Below are 12,283 nucleotides of genomic sequence, written 5' to 3'. Positions count from 1 at the left end.
GTCATCAGCGTGCGCGCTCCCGATCCACGCTGCCGACCGGCGCGCGCGTCCTCCCAGGTTCTTCCCTTCGCTCTATGGGTCGTCTTTGCTGCTGCCGCTGCCGCTGCTAACGCCATGATCTTCCTGCTGGCCCTGTTTGCCAGCATCTTCCAAACAGGTGAGCGTTGCTGAGATCTGGGGGTGGCTCCCCTTTGCAGGCTGAGATCTGGGGGTGCCTCACCAGCCCTTCCCTCTCTCTGTAGCTGGGTCATGCTGAATTAGCCATACGTACTGGGTTTGCATATCTGTTTCTTTTTCCATCGGGAAGCAACGCCCTGTGCCTGCCCTCCACCCCGCACGCCCTCGGCCCCAATTGGCTGAGTCAATTTTCGCCAACCTGGTGTCTTCCAGATAAAAACACACAAACATAAAAAGAGCCCTATTGGATCAGGCCAAACGGGGCCCATCTCCTGTTCTCACAGTGGCCAACTGGATGCCTGTGGAGAGTGCTTTTTCCAGGGGGTAAAGTTAAAGGGACCCCTGACCATTAGGTCCAGTTGTGGCCGACTCTGGGGTTGCTGCGCTCATCTCGCTTTATTGGCCGAGGGAGCCGGCGTATAGCTTCTGGGTCATGTGGCCAGCATGACTAAGCCACTTCTGGCGAACCAGAGCTGCGCATGGAAACGCCGTTTACCTTCCCGCTGAAGCAGTACCTATTTATCTACTTGCACTTTGATGTGCTTTCGAACTGCTAGGTTGGCAGGAGCAGGGACCGAACAACGGGAGCTCACCCCGTCGTGGGGATTCGAACTTCCGACTTTCTGATCAGCAAGTCCTAGGCTCTGTGGTTTAACCCACAGCGCCACCCCCAGCCACTCTGGGCGGCTCCCAACAGAATATAAAAAACACGATAAAACCTCTTTTTTGTTGTTAAAAAGTATGGCACTTACTGTAGAAACTTAATGGTGAGTGACCAAACTGCAGGAGGCAGTGGAAGACAGGAGTGCCTGGCATGCTCTGGTCCATGGGGTCACGAAGAGTCGGACACGACTAAACGACTAAACAACAACAACCAGCACCTATTTTTCTAGAGGAAAAAAAAGCACTGCCTGTGGGAAACCTGAAAGCAGGACCTGAGTGCAATAGTATTCACCTGTGATTTCCAGAAATCCTGCCCCTCCTCAGCTGCGCAGCATGTATTGCATGTCCCCCCTCAATATATATGCATTAAATCTCTCTTTCCCAGCATTCACTGGTGTAAATGAACGCACCTTCCTGGCCATTAAGCCAGATGGGGTACAACGGCATCTGGTTGGAGAGATCATCCGACGCTTCGAGAAGAAGGGCTTCAAACTGGTGGCCATGAAGCTCATGCAGGTCAGGATACTTGGCTGAGTACCTAAGCTCTTTGTCGAGAGACGGATGGGGAGCCTTTATGACCCAGTGGACCACAGCTTCATCTTCCTGCCACCTCCATTCTGTGGGCTAACTTAGGGTTACCCACCTGTCAATCATCGGACACCAGGTGATTGACAAGTGGGTTGTCCCGTCCATCTGTCAAAGGTGGCTCATGGTGGGGGAGAGACAACAACCTGTGCACCAGGCGTCCAGTCCTGCTTTCTATAGGCATTGGGTAAGGAAGCAGCTGATTTAGCCACAACTCTACCTGCCACACACCTTGCTTCACATAGGATGCCAGGTGTGGAGGAAATGACTGTGTTTTGGGGGAAGTTGGCTTATAGGCCAACCTCCAGAGACCTGGAGGTTGAAGGCTACACACCAGGGCAGTTTGATCGCAACCAGTGTTGTATATTATCTTTGCACGCTATCATTCTATTTTCGTTTTGGTGGTTATTCTCTATATTTTGTTGGTTTATTCATTGATATTATAAACTGCCTTTCTACCACAGCACCCAAGGCAGTTTACAAATTTAAAGGACCACAAAATAACATTTAAAGTTGATTGGGGGGGTGGAGAAAGGGCAATCCAACTGGAAAAGGGCCTGTTGTTGCCTCTGCCTGCTTCCCTAGTTAAAACCGATTAAATTAGGTTGGCTTATTTGTATTGCCTTATCTAACATTGTATGTTAGTATTTTCTGGATTCATTGACATCATTTTTATTTTAAATTGGTCTTAATTTTGCATGGCTCTATTTTTTGGTTTGTTTGCTGGGTTGTAAGATGCTTAGGGCACAATTCTGTGGGAAATAATGGCGATAATGATGCTGACTGATCTTTGATTATCATCATAACCCTAGGAGATTTTACTCCCACCCTTCAAGCAAGTTCCCAGGGCAGTTTACACACACAAAATAAAAGACTGAAAACAGTCGAAACATACTAAAAATCAGCAAAATTGTTTAAAGAACTACACATTGTTGATCAAGTCTGTGGCATGTGTTTGACCACATGTTCATCCTGGAAGGCCTGCTTCCTGCCTTGTAGGCCTTTTCCCACTTGGCCTGGGAGGATGGGGCCCTGACAAACTCCAACTACCAAAGCTGGAGTATTGTTTAGGGAATGGGGGGGGTTGTTTGCTGGCGTTGCTGATGTTGATTTTTTGTATCTTTATTTTGGATCCTATGATTTATGTGGAAATTCTTCAACTAGTGCACTTTTTGATGTTTGGTTTATTGTTTTATGACTACTTTTGCTATGTTTGTATTTTGTATTTTTTTTTAAATACGATTTTGACTTTGGAAAGGCAGCTTACAAATAAAATGATTGATTGATTGATTAGGCTTCCGAAGACTTGTTGAAGGAGCATTACATCGCCCTCCGTGAGCGTCCTTTCTATAACCGCCTGGTGAAATACATGAGCTCTGGACCTGTTGTGGCCATGGTGAGTGAAATAACAAATGCATTTTGCTATGTGAGGGTCTTGAGATGCCCCATATCTCCTAACGCATCTATATTTTCTAACAATACCCAAGTACAGAACAGCAGTCTTGTTGGCACGTTCTGACATTTTACCCTCCAAGATCCCAGACAGCAGAACACTTGGAGGGGGGGGGGGAAACCTTGTAAGAAATATTTTCTCTTTGAGAAGAGAGGGAGGCTCATCATTTCCCTCTTCCCCAGGACTCCTAATGTTTTCTCAAGTGGTTTAGCAGAACAAGGCCACTGGCACTGAGAAGGTTGCCTTTTCCATTGGTTTTCAGCAAGTGGGTCACGGTTTGATCTAAGGCAGGTGACGCCAGCAACAGCACAACCACTGTCCAAATAGGCAGCAACAAATAAAGAAAGGGCTCCCAAAATAGGAGCAATAGGACTAAAGGTGTGTCTCGGGTCCCCAAAAGGTCGAATGCTAGTGGAGTTTTTTCTTCACTTTACCCCAGGTTTGGCAGGGACTGGAAGTGGTGAAGACAGCTCGCGTCATGATTGGCGAAACTAACCCAGCAGATTCCAAGCCTGGGACTATCCGAGGTGACTTCTGCATTGAAGTTGGCAAGTGAGTGAGAACCTAGTTTACTTTTGGGGCAGTTCTCTCTTCTGACCATTTTGTGTGACTCCGGCAATGCAACTATTGGTCCACCACAGCAAGGAATGGGGGCTCAGCCAGGTGCCGTTTTCTGCCTGAGATGATCTAAAGCTGCATTCCTGTAAGCAGAGTGGAAACTAAATCAGAGGATGATTAAAAAATAAATAAATCAGGAAGGCCTTTTTGTTTCTGCATTAGGAGATAGGGTCTAGCAAAGATAATCAAAATCCTGTTTAGTGCAAATGTTTCAGATCGGACTGTGAACTAGATCTAACCAAATTCCAAACCAAATCAGGCTAATTCGGGTGGACAAGGACTTACTGTGACATGTGGATGCGGCCAATGTGAATTATGGGTTTGTAAGTAAGAAGGAAGCATTTTGATGTGAACATGGGCCAAAATTAAACTGCCTCCCAGTAATGGTAGACATGACCTCCAGCTTCACAGATTTGAGAGGCAAGTGGAGTATTTTTGCTTCTTCCAGGGTTTATTCTTAGCGTGTCCCTGCCTGCCAATACACATGCTGTTAACACAGTTCATCCTGTCTGTGAGCAAACACCCTCCCTCAGCAAAACGGACCTTTTATAAGGGAAAGAAAGAGAGCTGGGAAAAATGGGGCAGGAGGGAAGCAGCAGGAGGTGGGAAACAAACAGCAAATAATTGGAAAATAAGAAAAGACTCTGATGAATCATTGCATAAAGTTATAAAAATGGAAATGGAATTTTTTCATCCCTTTTCCCCTATTAGGAACATAAGAAGCTGTTGTATAGAGCCCAAATCCACACCATACATTGTGGGAGCTGTAGTTAGTCAAGGGTGCTGATAGTTCTTTGGAGTGCCCTATTCCCCTTGCAGAGCTACAATTCCCAGTTTCCTTTGAAGAGGGATTTATGATTAGACCTCTCTGAGAACGGTAGCTCTGTGAGGGGAATCAGGGGTCTCCTCTCAGCACCACAAACAGTTTCCCAGCAGTCTTTGGGAGAAAGCAATGACGGCTTAAAGTGGAATCGCAGCACTTTAAATGTATGGTGTGAATGTGACCAGTCACATAATTTGTCCATCTGGCCTATCAGCAGCTCTCCAGAATTTGGCAGGAGCTTTTTCTGTACTTGGCAATTGAACTTGGGACCTTTGCATATGAAGCCCTAAGTTGAAACCTAGCTCATCGTACTCATATATGCCCGACTGCACAAGAACTTAGTTAACTGTGGCACAATGCATCCAGCTGCACCGTGGGATATACTTGTTCCTTTTCCCTACAGGAATGTGATCCACGGGAGCGATTCGGTGGAGAGCGCCCAGCGAGAGATCTTGCTCTGGTTCCGCACAGATGAACTGGCCTGCTGGGAAGACAGTGCGGATCACTGGATTTATGAGTAAGGCAGAGCAGCTGAAGCCCGGCCCCCTCTGCTGCTGTCACAAAGGCACTGCACAAACCCGTCCATTCCCTTTCAGCTTTCTTCTTTTGAGTTGGGTGGGGAAGAGAAAGGGCGGGAGTATTTTAGATCTGAACAAACATATCATGTCAGTTTAACAGCTAGTAATTTAATTCCCTTTCTCCCTGCCTCCCCAGCCCCCAATTACAGCCTTTTTGGGGCAATATTAGAGAAATCTGCGCTATTAAACCAATATGGAAAAGCACACACCAGGGGGATTCCAGTTCTCTTTTCTCACTTTTAGAATGTATTTTCAAAGGGCTTCATTAGTGGTTTTCCTGCTGCCTCCCAATCCAAGCCTGCAAAGACTACCCCACTTGGTTAGGTCACAGTTTTACTAGCTACAGGGCACAGACCCCACTTTGCAATCCTATTCAGCCGATTGCTTGGGCTTGCATACTGCTGTCTGCAGCATCTTTGGGGTTGCAAAGCACCACGCCTCTGGCCACAAGAGTTTTATTTCAAACCACCCAGGTGAAAACAGGCCACCCAACATAATTGTGACATCAGGTGGCTAGCCCTTCCTACTTTCCCAACTTGGCCTATGGGAAGGATGGGGGAAATACAGATCCAGCCTGCCCCTGCTCTTTCCAAAAGGAAACATCAAATAAGATAGAAGCAAGGGGAGCTGTGCTGTTTCAGTTTACTTAAGCAGCAGCAAATACAATTGCTTGCAGCTAGCAATATCCTGAGCTTGAGCAGCAGGGCTTATACAGCTGATGTTACGTCCTGCTCTCTCTCTAGTGAATGCAATTTCTTTTTGGGCAATGACTTGAAATGCAGAATTCACGCTGCTCGTGTCTCATACCTGCCCCACTTTCTCCAATAGTCCAGGATGGGGGGCGGGGAGCTGCTTTAGTGCATGTTTTATCTTAGGGATGGGAAATATTCAGGTCTCCAGATGTTGGAGCCTCCATCACCTCTGACTGTTGGCCATGCTGTCTGGGGCTGATGGGAGTTGGAGTCCAACAACATTTGGAGGACCACTGCTCACCTGTGTTGTTTTTTAAAATAATCTTATTCACAGCTGACAACTATTCAGTAGGAACAGAATGCTGGGATTTGGGAGCGGAAGCTGGCATTTCTGGAGGCCTCTGATAGACTGGAAACAGCCAAATCCCATTAAGTTGGGACCTGGCTGGAGAAATATTGTTCCTAGGCTATCATGGTTCCTGTGTTTTCCTCTGGGATCTTTCATCCCACTGCATGTTACTGTTCTTCCAAATATTTCCCAAAGGAGATTGTTTACATCTATAAATATGTACAGGGCTACTTTTTAAATACTGGCTGTGTTTTGCTTTTGTAAAATAAATTTTGGGAAAAGGCAATTGTTTTTACTCTGTGTCTGGCAGGGTGGTGTATCTTGGAAAAGGGTGTGGATGGCTGGCTGGCTGGGAGTCCAGAGCGAGGGCACTTCATACTTGCACCATATTGTTGCAGGTGACACCCCCCCCCCCCCGGTCCCATCACTTGGGTGTGCACCATCGAAAGATGCAAGAAACGTCATGGCAGTAGCCCCTTAAAAATACCACTTCTAGTGTGTGTTTATCAATGCTCTTGAACCTGTGATGTTAACACATTTTTTTTTTATTACATACAGAACAGATATGGTCATCTTTTGGATAGCGTATAAGGGACAAAGCATAGGGAGAGTGGGGTTGTTTTTTCATACAGCAGTCTCTTTACATCTTTAGACCAAAACAGCAGAGTTGACAGGCCTTAAGACACTTTTAAAAAAATTCCTTTTATAACATACAAGTTAACTTTACATACATCACAGTGGAGATGTGGCGGGGAGGTGTCTGTAAGTCAAATCAGCTTTTATCTTGCCGGCAGGTAGCTATCAGGAGTCAACAGCCAGCACTGTGAGGCTTTCTCCCCATAGCTACGCCTCTCCCTCCCCCCGCGTCCCCCCCCCACCTTGAACATGTGCTTCTTTTCAATGAAAACATAACTTCAAACTGTGAAAGGTTCTTTGGGCATATATTTGTAGGCAGGGGAGGCAAAAGGAGCAGTATCCTGACTAATAAATGCTGGGAACTGAGAACTGCAGGAGGCTTTACAGTTGTATCTGTTGTTTTTGTTTAAAAAAGACCATACCTTGGTTCAGTTCTGCATGAGGAAGTAATCCTGCTCTCAGGTCTTTTGGCAACAGGTAGATCAGTTTTAAAACCATGGCACCCTGTCGGACTCCACACACTTGCCTTCTAAACTGCCGTGGTGCTGTAGGGTAGGGCTTTGGGGGCAGAAGTTATGGAACCCAGACCCAGCTCAGCAGAATGAGCAGCTCCCCCCTTCCCAAATGCAGCTTACTTCAAAAATGCGGTAAGTGAAGCAATACATGTTCCCATCTAAAGGTCTGCTGGGCTGGGAGACCATTAAGGCCAGAGTCTAAAACCACCTAGCTGCACCACTGCTAAGTAGTGCCTAAGTCAAAGCTGCCCACCCCACCGGTCCTCACTTTTAAAAACCCGACTTCCCTTTCTCTCTCCTCCCAGGCTCTGCTGTTGTCAGGTTGCCCTCCAGGTCACATTAGTTTCCTCCCACCCCTTCCAAAAGGTATTTCAGCCCCAGAACAGACTGAACAAAATAAGAACATAGGAAGCATAAGAATAGTCAGGCGAGTAGTCCATCTAGCTTAGTATTGTCTACACTGACAGGCAGGAGCTTTCCCCAACTCTACCTGGAGACATCAGGGCTTTTATTTATAACCCAGGACCTTTTGCATGTAAGGCAGATATTCTACCTGTGAGCTACAGGCCCTCTGTTGCCTTCCCAGCTCCCAGCTCCCCCACTTCAGAGCAAGCACAGATGGGTTAGCTGCTTTATGTCTTTTGCCCTCTAATAACAGAGATTCAACTCCACCTGGACTGTGGCCATCTTTCTGAGCAGAGCACTGGGGTAGCAGTGGGGCAGGCATGGTGGTGGGGAATGTGACAGGATAGATTAGTGGTATTACTTGCTAACTTGCCCCAAGAGAACAGCAAATCTTGGCTGATGGCACTGCTGTTTTGAATGGAATAATGAAAGGGTGTCTTAACACTCTGCTCTTCTCTCTCCTGCACACTATTATTTCATCAATAGTCTAGAAAACAGCTAGGATATGCTGGCATTGGGAAACAAAACCCTTTACGTAGGAGCAATATCAGGAGGCGGTCTGGCTCCTTGTTTACTGAAAAGCCAACCCCAAAGGGTTGGGGACCTCCTTGTGACATGGAAAATAATAAGTGTTAGCTGCGCTCAGTGAAATTGTTGATATCTCCCTAGTGTGTCACCTCCAGGTAGGTCTGGTAGGGTAAGGCCTAAGACCAAGAGTGGCCTGAAATCTGGAAACTTAATGGACAGAATAAAAATAATGGAACCTAGGAAGCTGCTTTTACAGCAGCTAGACTTTCTATTTTGCCAGTACCCTGTAAGACTGACTGGCAGTGGCTGCCCAGAGTCTTATGAAGAGGTCTTTCCCACCACCCGCTCTCTTCTTGATCATTTTTTAAACTGGAGATGGCAGGGACTGAATCTTCTTCCTGCAAAGCAGATTCTCTGCTCCTGATACCTGTTCCCTCCGCCTTTGCTACCTACCCTGTAAGCCTCACTCTCTTTCTCATCATGAATAAAGCCCCTGTTTGATCTCAAGCCTTGCTGCAGCTACTTAACCACATTCTGTGCTCTTTCAAATCAAACTACCCCAATGACTTCACCAGCCTCCTAGATTTCCTCTCTCCTGCTCTCGGCAAAAAATTATGGGTCAGAGATCAACAATGTCGACTTGCAAGTCGCAACGTCCTCCCCACCCACCAGCTTTACCACTTAACGTCTCTTTCTTGTTTTTTCTTCATCTTGGTTTGTTGTGTAGAGCCCACAGACCTTTTCAGCCTTTGCCATACTTCTTTCATCTCTGTGTACATTCTGTGGCTCTGGGTGGCTTTGAGTAAGCAAGTGACACAAAACCACACATAGAGTAGGGGTCACTGCACAGGTCCAGCTTGTGGGCAGGTGTTAAGGAATGGAGCTGTAAGGCATTTGATATGTGTGCCATGGTGCTTGCCGTACCCAAGCCACTACTCAGCACACAAGAAAGTGGGTTAAGTCACAGCACGGTACGGTTGACTGGATTGGGGCAAGTGTTCCCACAAGCTGTTCAGGCTATGACTGGACTTCCTTTTTAGTCTATGTTTTCCCAGACCTCATTCAGGCATGTTGGAGAAAGAAAACATTGCCCACAGAGGCAGGCAGGGGAGGCTTGAGAGATGCAAAAAGAAAAAAAAGAAAGAAAAAAGCCTGCAATAATCTCCCTCTGCTGCAAAGCGCACAAAGAAAGGGGCACGTGGACAGTCCCAAGCTTTGACTCTACCAAGAACTGCCAGGACGTTGGCCCCTCTCTGTCTGTCTGTCTGTCTGTCTCTCTCTCTCTCTCTCTCTCTCTCTCTCTCTGAAAAACCTTGGTCTCCCCTGGCTTCAAAGAAAATTAAAACGTGAAAGGTTCTGTGAGATTTAAATAAGACGTTAAGAGCACTTAACATTTCTGGGCTTCTTACTGCTGCTTCCTCCCACAGCCTTTAAAGTTCACCAGCCTCTGAACTGCCTACAGCAGAAACCTCCTTATATCCCAGAGGACCAGCTGTTTACAACTTCATCTCAAGCAGCAATCCACTCCCAGTCACTGGTGCCGAGTCACGAAGCATGAGACGGGGCTCACTGGCTGGGATGGAACTGCCACTGGATGTGACAGGGTGGCGGCAAGAGAAGGGGAGCAACAGGTGGGATGTGGGTTATGAGTGTGCACACCTGCCATCAACCGGGTGAACAGCCAGCAGAGTGGCATCGCCCTAACTTGCATGCCACAGCTGTGGGTGCTGCTTTCTCAAAATCCTCTCCCAACAAGACCATCTCTGCTTTCTTGCTGCTTCTGGAAGCCGCTTAACAAAGGACCAATATCATCTTCTCAGCTCGTTTCCCCGTTTCTTCATTTCCCCAGCCCATCCTCCCCAAGCACATACCTCTCCACCGACTGCCTTGCTCCATCTCCCCCAAGTCCAAGTCTGCTTTCATTGGTTTCAATATATGTCATGGAGAGGGAGGGGCCTAGTCTCCATCTTGACTGCTTGCTTTCCTGAATTGCCTGCAAGATACATTTGAATACCTCTTGAGAGCCGTATGCAACACCCAAGTCTCCCTTGGGGCCCTAGTGGAGCAGCACAAGGTAAAGGAGCACAAAGCACACCTTGGTGGCCTTTCAACAGCAGAGGACTTCCCAGTTCTTTCAATGACTCTCCACATACCAGCTAAACATACGTATTGCCTTCCTCTCCATCAGCACACCACCCACTGCTACAAAGAGCTGGAGATACCCACCCCACCTTCAAGTCTACCAATTGTGCCTCTCACCTGAATTATTATCTATGATATTTGTTAGGCTTGAATCTTCCCCTTCCTCTAAGGAGTTCAGAACTGGGCACACTGGGACTCTCAAAGAGGTCTCCCATAAATAGAATCACAGAAGTGTAAAGTTGGAAGGGACCATAACCTCCTGCAAAACCCCAACGTGGGGTTCAAACCCATGACCCTGAGATTAAAAGTCTCATGCTCTACCCACTTGAGTTATGCTTTTAAGTGCCCAGGCCCAGATCTAAACAGCTTCAGCGGTGGAAGCCCATCATGTGCCTGTGGTCCGTCTCTGGGCACTGACGTCCCGCTGTTGACTTCCATACCACAGTCTTCCCAAACGCATCCATACGCTCTTTTGGATTCCCAACCTCCCAATTTATCCCAGATAATCCCCTGTGAGCAGGTCCCATAGAGAGACAGCGAAGGAGACGAGCTTGGAATGTTCGCTTTGCTATGATGGGATCCATCTCCCTAGTCCTGGTTTGCAGACCAGTGCATGCCATCAGCGCTGCCTCCGTGGTGGTGAAGTGGGCAGCGGCAAGAGCCGGCAAACATCTTAGTTCTTCCATGCAGGCAGATAAAGGAAGGAGGGAGGGGACCGTCTTGAAAACCTCATCCAAGCCAAGTCCACTCTGCCTGTGCATCTCTCGTTGCCTCACTTGGGGGCGGAGGGGCCTTCATTGCCATGGTTCTCCCCCTTTGGAAAGCTGGCAGTAACCCAGCCGTTTTGGAAAGCATGCAGGCCCAAGATGAAAGCTGCAAGTTTGGAGGTTAGATGAGGGAGGGAGCCGCTATCCAGTGCAGGAGCTGCTGCGGTTGGTTGTCTGGGGCCTCGGTTTTCCAGCAGTAGGAGAAATGCAGGAGTTCTGGTATGTACATACTGGCATTCCGGGAGTTTGGGGGGATCAGAGGGGAGAGAGTTATAATTGGCAGAAAAAGAAAAGACAAGAGTAGCTCATTCGGGGATGTAGGAAACTTGCCACACAATGATGTGGCTCCGTTCAGCCTTGGAGAGGATGGGCTTGACTTGGGTGGCTTCTCCTGCGTTTTCCTCCGTCTCGTCATCTTCTCCATCTCCTGTGGAGAGACCTTGTACAATGAATGGAAGAGAAGAACACGGAAGCACCGAAGCTCCACCAAGCAGGCCTCCCAATCATTAGTAATAGGTACCATTTACATAGCATCTTTAGATGCCTGAGAGGGCTTTGCATACATTATTATAATCTTTACCCCAACTCTGTAGACCTAAGTTATCCAAGTTCTGCAAATGGAGAGCTGCAGAGTGGGAGAGGTCTAAATTCATCTAGTTCTCCTGAGTGGAAAGCTTGATTCAGGTCGTCCATGGTGTGTCTGCATTACATATTCATACTGATTTTTAATTGTGGTTTTATTGCTTCTTTTTATTGTAGTACAATAAGAAATGAGATAATTACAGAAGCAGTTAAAAATACAATTAAAAAACACACCTTATTTAGCGCAGCACATTTCAGTTGCTACAACAGGTCAAAAAAAATCACTTAAGTGATCCACCAAGACTCTCAGCAACTTCTAAGTGGTCTGTGCAAGCAGGGGAGTTGGGGAACTGCTGAGTCTGTGGCAGAGGAAAGGATGGAAGCAGGCTGTCCTGTGCCGTAACTCTCAAAGGGCCAAACAAGATACGGATGTTTGCCATGGTGTGGTTGCTTTTTCTTTTAACAAATAGATGATGTGAGGGGGAAGTCTGACTCAGAGGGGGACTATGGCATGGAGAGAAGGGCCATTCATCCCTTTGTCCTTGCCGCAATCCCAATCAAAACCAGGGCTCTTTGCACCTGCTAAGGACAACGGCAGGAAAACTCAGAACCCCTAAACTACAGGACATGCTTAAAGTGGTACATATGAATGCGATATGCCTCTGAAGACGGTTTGGAAGCTAGTGCAGAATTCAGTGGCCAGGTTGCTCATCAGAGCAAGACGGTTTGAGCATTATTACACTGATCCTGGTCCAACTGCACTGGCTACC

The 12,283-nt window shown here is 47.3% G+C and overlaps 2 protein-coding genes across 23 annotated transcripts in view; one reads left to right on the top strand and one right to left on the bottom strand.

The window, feature by feature from the left end:
- Positions 1-33: 33 nt before the first annotated feature.
- On the top strand, positions 34-4,916 carry NME3 (NME/NM23 nucleoside diphosphate kinase 3). 2 transcript variants are annotated; one of them, XM_053366082.1, is made up of 5 exons: positions 34-157; positions 1,226-1,356; positions 2,720-2,821; positions 3,318-3,430; positions 4,723-4,916. In XM_053366082.1, exons 1-5 carry the CDS (start codon positions 115-117, stop codon positions 4,838-4,840), a joined length of 507 nt encoding a protein of 168 aa, XP_053222057.1. In that variant the 5' UTR covers positions 34-114; the 3' UTR covers positions 4,841-4,916. The 2 variants fall into 2 exon arrangements, with proteins under 2 accessions (XP_053222057.1, XP_053222056.1); XM_053366081.1 differs by lacking the exon at positions 34-157 and having other exon boundaries at positions 1,174-1,356.
- A 3,498-nt stretch (positions 4,917-8,414) lies between these two features.
- The window catches only part of MAPK8IP3 (mitogen-activated protein kinase 8 interacting protein 3), a 71,011-nt gene continuing 67,142 nt past the window's right edge, over positions 8,415-12,283 (bottom strand). For all 21 annotated transcript variants that reach the window (XM_053366061.1, XM_053366064.1, XM_053366067.1 and 18 more), the window contains one exon: positions 8,415-11,358. In XM_053366061.1, coding sequence (XP_053222036.1) covers positions 11,237-11,358 — 122 coding nt within the window. In that variant the 3' untranslated portion in view covers positions 8,415-11,236. The remainder of the gene's footprint in view (positions 11,359-12,283) is intronic.

Source organism: Podarcis raffonei, chromosome 14 (genome assembly GCF_027172205.1).
Source record: "Podarcis raffonei isolate rPodRaf1 chromosome 14, rPodRaf1.pri, whole genome shotgun sequence".
NCBI classification, from domain to species: Eukaryota; Metazoa; Chordata; class Lepidosauria; order Squamata; family Lacertidae; genus Podarcis; species Podarcis raffonei.
The sequence above is the reverse complement of the archived record's forward strand: the minus strand, read 5'-3'. Positions and strand labels throughout refer to the sequence as shown.